The sequence below is a fragment of the Adiantum capillus-veneris genome, chromosome 20, assembly GCF_014529385.1.
Source record: "Adiantum capillus-veneris isolate H3 chromosome 20, ASM1452938v2, whole genome shotgun sequence".
NCBI lineage: Eukaryota > Viridiplantae > Streptophyta > Polypodiopsida > Polypodiales > Pteridaceae > Adiantum > Adiantum capillus-veneris.
Window position 1 is genome coordinate 101,509,621 of NC_140950.1, and position 6,000 is coordinate 101,515,620.

Sequence of the window (6,000 nt, forward strand, 5' to 3'; positions counted from 1 at the left end):
CTCCACAAAGTGCCCCAAAAAGGCACAATGAGGACAGACTAAAGACAGGCGGAGAGTTCTAGAGCAACGGAGGAACGAGGCAGAAAAGGCAAGATAAAAGCAAGACTGGTACCGAATTGCATGGGAACCGACCCAAGCCAGATGGATGAAAGTATAGAACTTTGTCGCACATGGGCAAAGTGAAAGATCAAGAAGCCCTTATCTTTTTTCATGGAGGAGCCAAGGCCAACTTCATTTCACCTGAATTGGTGGCGCGGCTCGAGATTACGCCCGACACGATGAGGTGGAGGCAGTTCTAGCGACGTCGAACGAGATGTATCCATTACGTCTATCATTGGCAAACTTCGTTTGCATTGTCAAGGGTATTTAGAGCACGAGGACTTTTATATCATGCCTTTGGAAGGGTGTGACATCCTCTTAGGAATCACTTGGTACCACAAGAAGAACGCCGTGGTCGACTATCGGGCTAAGAAAGCGACCTTGACAAATGAGAAGGGCAGGAAACTTGTACTTGATGTACAATTGAAGGGCAATCCGTTACTATTGTATCGGCTTCGCCCATTTCAAAATTAATGAAATCCAATCTCTTTGTTTACTCGATCTATTTGAAAGAATTGAATGATAAACAACGAACGAACATGTCTGAATTGGACAAAGAATGACAAGAATTTCTGCACACACATGCTGATTGTTTCTCAGAAGGCCTGTCAGACGAATTACCCCCATCTCATCTTAAGGACCATACTATTGATCTGATTCCTAAAACCACACCACCGAACCGGCCACCTTACTATGTTAGCCAAGCCCAGAATGAAAAAATCATGAACCCAAGTGAAAGACCTTCTTGAAAAGGGTCTCATCTAGCCTAGTACTTCACCTTACTTTTCTCCAATTTTATTGGTACTAAAGAAAGACGGATCTTGGAGAATGTGCATTGACTATAGAGCTCTCAATAAAATCACCATCAAGACCAGATTTTTGATTCCAAGGATCGATGATATTCTTGACAGACTTGAGGGCTAAAAGCAGATCAAACCAACTTTCAGAAAGAACTCAGTTGATAAAAGCAACTGCCCACTTGAAACACCAAAGACGGCATCTAAGTCGTACATGCTACGCATCACCGCTTGTCTTTACCGTAAAGGCTAACATGTCAGCATACAAGATGTCACGTCATCTGTCTGCCACATCATACACTGCCACTATTCGTACGTATGGCGGGTCTGCGTCATCAGTTTGTCCCCCCCCCCCCCCCCCCAAAAAAAAAAAAAAAGAATAAATCCCCAACAGCTGGAAATGAATGAACCCTGGTCAGAGTACCACCCAAGCTCTCAGTAAATTCCTAGCTAATCTTACTTCCTCATAGTGAGGAATAGCTCAAGCATCAAAGGTAATATTAAAAGCATGGATTTTGAGGGTAGATTTAGCTATGACAGCAAATCCTAATATGAAGGAAACCTTCAAAAGCTGGAGAAATGAGGTAGGAAGAAAATAAGAAAAAATGAGAATGGGATGACATGTGGAAAGAGGCGTGCCTTGTGTCTCCTGAATTGTCCTATGTACTGGTGGGACGTGGACTGAAAACCTCTGCCAAGACATAATTTGCCTAACAAATAAAGGAGTAATGGTGTAAGGGAGCAAATTTCTCCCTTAACCTACCAAAATAAGCACCACTTCGTAGACTAAATAGTTGACCAAGTAGTGAGATCTTGCCAAGAACTATGACACCTGTTAGAGATACGATCCTGAACCCACCCGCCACGCAAATCTTCCGCTCAAACATCTTTTTGACTTGGCAAACACACTCATTCCATGAAGGCATCCCCATGAACAGGACAATGGCATGCTTTTAACCTTAGCATTTTCCAAGCAAAAACAAGGCATGTAGGAGACAAGGCTGGAAGACAACAGAGTGTGCATGCGTATGTGCAACAAGGAATTAGAGTGCAGTTAGAAGGATGTGAGTGAGAAAATGCCAAGGCACGCAACTTTCCATAAGAGCTCCCATATTCAGGGCCACATTCTTGTAAGAACAAACAAGCAAATCGATACATTAGCAATGGATATGCATCTATAAGTGCTCCTATATTCTGCGCTACATTTTTGTAAGAAAAACATGCATATCGATGCATTAGCAATGCCTCCAGCGGTGTCAACAAACAACACAAAGCAAATGTAATGCGTAGGATCCACAAGTATGTAACATCAGATGGTAACATTTCTGAGGTCAAAGCCTTAGTAAGCAGGGAGGGATGTCTGACAGAGGCCTGGGATATGCAATTGTACGCGACTAAAAAATATCCGCTTTTGGGTCCAGTACGTTACTGTTTGACATGGCTCATGTCAAATGGCAACTCACCCGCAGTAATGTCATTCTCACAGAAAACTCAAGAACAGAGAACTTGTACAGTTTGATCTGCAGATCTTAAAATAAAACGAACATCTTTGCTTACACTTGAGGAGTCAACGTTGAGTCGAGATCGCATGCGAGACCAGAACGAAGATCCGTCACGAGATAAAGCCATGGCGATTCTGGTGTGAGTGAGTGCGAGTGTTTGTGTGTGTGTGTGTGTGGAGAGAGAGAGAGAGAGAGAGAGAGAGAGAGAGAGAAAAGAGAGAGGAGGGGGAGGGGGAGCAGGTGGAAATGTGTTCGTTAGTCTACCGTTTGCTTGAGCTACACGAGTAGATAAAACACAAATTTTCATAGAGTGCCCTCTAAATATATTCCAGGGAAAATTACCAAAATACCCCTCTAATTTGTGGAAATTCCCAAAATACCCTTCAAATTTCAAAAATTCCCCATATACCCCTCATATTTTGTCAAAAATTCCCAAAAATGCCCTTCAAATTTTCCAAAATTCCCAAAATACCCCTAGTTGTGAGAGTAAATTTATCCAAAAATTAAAAAAATTGTAGCTTTTCATAAGAAGACTAATTGTCTATGAATATAAGATACTAAAACTAGAATTTGAGCTGGTTATGTAGGCTTTGGAGATGAATTGCTTCATTATTTTTAGACATAAAGGTCTGTTTTTGGGAGGTAATTTGTGACAAATACATGCTAAGCAGTAAAAAACGGATATACATTGTCAAAAAAGAATTAAGATTAGGAAATCGTGAACAATCCAGCTAAAATAGATACAAGGGTATTTTGGGAATTTCCACAAATTAGAGGGGTATTATGGTAATTTTCCCTATATTCAACCTCTAGATAGAGTGAGAGGCACTAAAGTGGGGGATGGATGGGATCAACGATCCAAAATAGGCGCCACCACGATAGTGTGGATGCCCATCGTCTGATCTAAGATTTGATCCCATTTAAAGTAAATTCATTGTGATCCCATTTCAATGTGATCTCCAAGTGAACTTTGCCCAAAGTGAACTCATGGTTTCTCAAGTGAAATCCAAGCACGCCAAAAGAAAAAAATTCTCTCAACACCACCCACATACATATCAAGAAGCACATGATAACTTTTTGGTAAGACACTTAAGTGCCTTGGGGCTATTCAATTCAAGTACAAGGAAGGCATGGCAATTTTATTTTTTTTTCATACAGCGACTGACATCATCCTAATGAATGGGGACCATTGATTCCACCTAGAAATGGGGGTGTTCGTAGGGTGCAAGGTAAGGAGGCCTTGTCAAAGCAGGTAGATGGGTGGACAAGCTTGTGAGTTGGTGAGCTAGAAAAATTGTATATCATGCCTTCACGTTTACATGTGACATGCACATGGCTGTCATGGACTTCCATGGTTGTCATGGAGTTCCACATTCATCTTGCTTCGAGTTCATGTCTAACACAACATGGAGTACGTGTTTTGCCCCCCTCTATAGATTCAGCAAATCATATGGTTTTTCTCGCATTATGAAAGCCCTAATTTTTATGAAGAAGTGTGCATGTGTGACGTGCATGGATTCTGCATCTCTCTCAAACGATGCATTCCAAAAGCGAGCAATTCTACCTTCAAGCATGGTGGATACAATTGTGCGGGTACTAGAGCAAATTCAAGATGCCGCTTTGTGTAAGGTTCAAGATCAAGCTCCCTTGGTTGGTCCTTTGAACGTTTAAGATGTCAATCAAGCCTAATAATTTTGGCCAACAATATAGCAAGCATAAAGAGAATTTGCCGTCCAGAACGTGATGAGATGTAAAGTGTAGGGTCAATCCTTGACCAACTAGCAATATTCATTTGTGATAAACGGAGAGTTGAAGCTGCAAAGTAGATGGTGCTCCGATCGAGGATTCTTGTCTCATCCGCGAAATCAAAGGTCAAAGGCTTAGAGAAGTAACTGAGGAGTCAATCAAATGATATCATTTTTTGTGGAAATCGAAGTGTAGTTGTTGCACTCTTGGCCAAGGTGAGGCGGTGTTACATTCAAAGCCAAAATCGAAGATTGCTAAAGCTCATTAGTGGGAATCAAGCCCTATTTAAACAATTAAAAAATGAAAATTTTCAGGCATATGCAATGATTGCAGGCATGGTGTGCACATGGGGAGCCAACATGAAGGGAGAGGGGTGGCAGAGAAGAAAAATGGGAGCAGCAGGGAGCCATGCTCTAGGAAGAAGGAGTGAGAGATACCCCTCCCTAGGGGTCCATGCGAAAAATATACAATTTCAACATAAAGGTTGCAGAAGCATTTGCATAGGAGTGGAGTTCTCAGTGCCCAACCTAGCAGTTTGAGCCATGAGCCCAACTGTATCCAGAGGCACCTAGCGACAACGCTACCTCTGAATGGGTGACATGAATGAAAGCATACTTAAGAAAACAACAATGTGGAGAGTGAACATATGTGTACATTGCATTGCGAGAGAGAGAGAGAGAGAGAGAGAGAGAGAGAGAGAGAGAGAGAGAGAGAGAGAGAGAGAGAGAGAGAGAGAGAGAGAGAATAGTGGAGTGTGAAATAGAGTGCACAGAGACATAGGATAATGACAAAAGAGAATCTTTAAATGCCCCATCTAAATGAAACGGGCAACCATGAATTAATGAAATAACAAAATCTGGGTATACCATAACGTCGAAAATTTAAAATGACTAATAGAGCACCAGACCTTGTGTAGGGTTCGACCAATCCACACATCTACTTCCGCTCTACTACGGACAAAGAGAATTTCACTCCATAGGGAGCGAGCCAGAATATCTCCAACCTACCAAAGCCAGACATAGGATGACCTCCCTTCATGAATCCAAGCTCTGAAAGGATCACAAATACCAACAAGTGGTAGGGAATCAACACCAACCATACCAGTTTAGGCGCCACGCCTCTTCGATGCCCAGCATCAGGTGTTTAGGCAAAGCCAAGGCAAGATCCCTGACGCATTAGCCATGTTGGTCATTCAACCCCCGATCACTAACTGTGTAGATGAGCCTTTTTAAAAAAAGGACCTAGGCAACACCACCGATCCAGCAAAGCCCAAGGTCATCGACCCTTTTGTCTAAGGCTAATCGATGTAGGTGATCCTAGCCTTGTAGCAATGCGTGCTTTAGGAGTAATTAGTGGTTGTTGTCAAAAGGCTTCTTGCTTTACCGCAAGAAAGTAGCGATGAGAGCTACATAGAGGTTTTCACCACGAAGTCGTTGGAGAACGCACACACCGTGAAAGCAAAAGAGAAGATAGTAAGCAAGTAGAGAGTGTGTGTTCTTCTTCTTATTCTTCTTCCCATGAACAAGAGAGAAGATCGTATGGATATGGTGATCGATGAAATGCCTAGAGGACTGCCTTGGCCCGGATTCACCACCCAACCCCCCATATATAGCCCTTGGCCCTCGAATCCCCTATTCCACACTGACAACCCACCACCCGGCCCAAGTCCATGACCCCCACTGGGTATGCCCTTGGCATGACATTACTCCCCCCTTGGAGAAGTGTTCTTGTTCTCAAAAACAAAAGTGGGAAACTTCTTCTTAAGAACACTAATGTTTTTCCAAGTGGCGCCTTCTTCAAGTCGATCTTTCCACTTTACTAAAGCTTGACGGCGTACATGATGACGCGTACGTAAA

The 6,000-nt window shown here is 42.6% G+C and overlaps 1 protein-coding gene across 2 annotated transcripts in view; it reads right to left on the reverse strand.

The window, feature by feature from the left end:
- The window catches only part of LOC147432999 (E3 ubiquitin-protein ligase AIP2-like), a 62,369-nt gene extending 59,710 nt beyond the window's left edge, over positions 1-2,659 (reverse strand). The window contains exon 1 of one of the 2 annotated variants that reach the window (XM_086492748.1): positions 2,454-2,659. In XM_086492748.1, the coding sequence (XP_086348874.1) occupies positions 2,454-2,525 (72 nt within the window). In that variant the 5' untranslated portion in view covers positions 2,526-2,659. The remainder of the gene's footprint in view (positions 1-2,453) is intronic. The other variant, XM_086492747.1, reaches the window with a different exon arrangement.
- Positions 2,660-6,000: the final 3,341 nt, after the last annotated feature.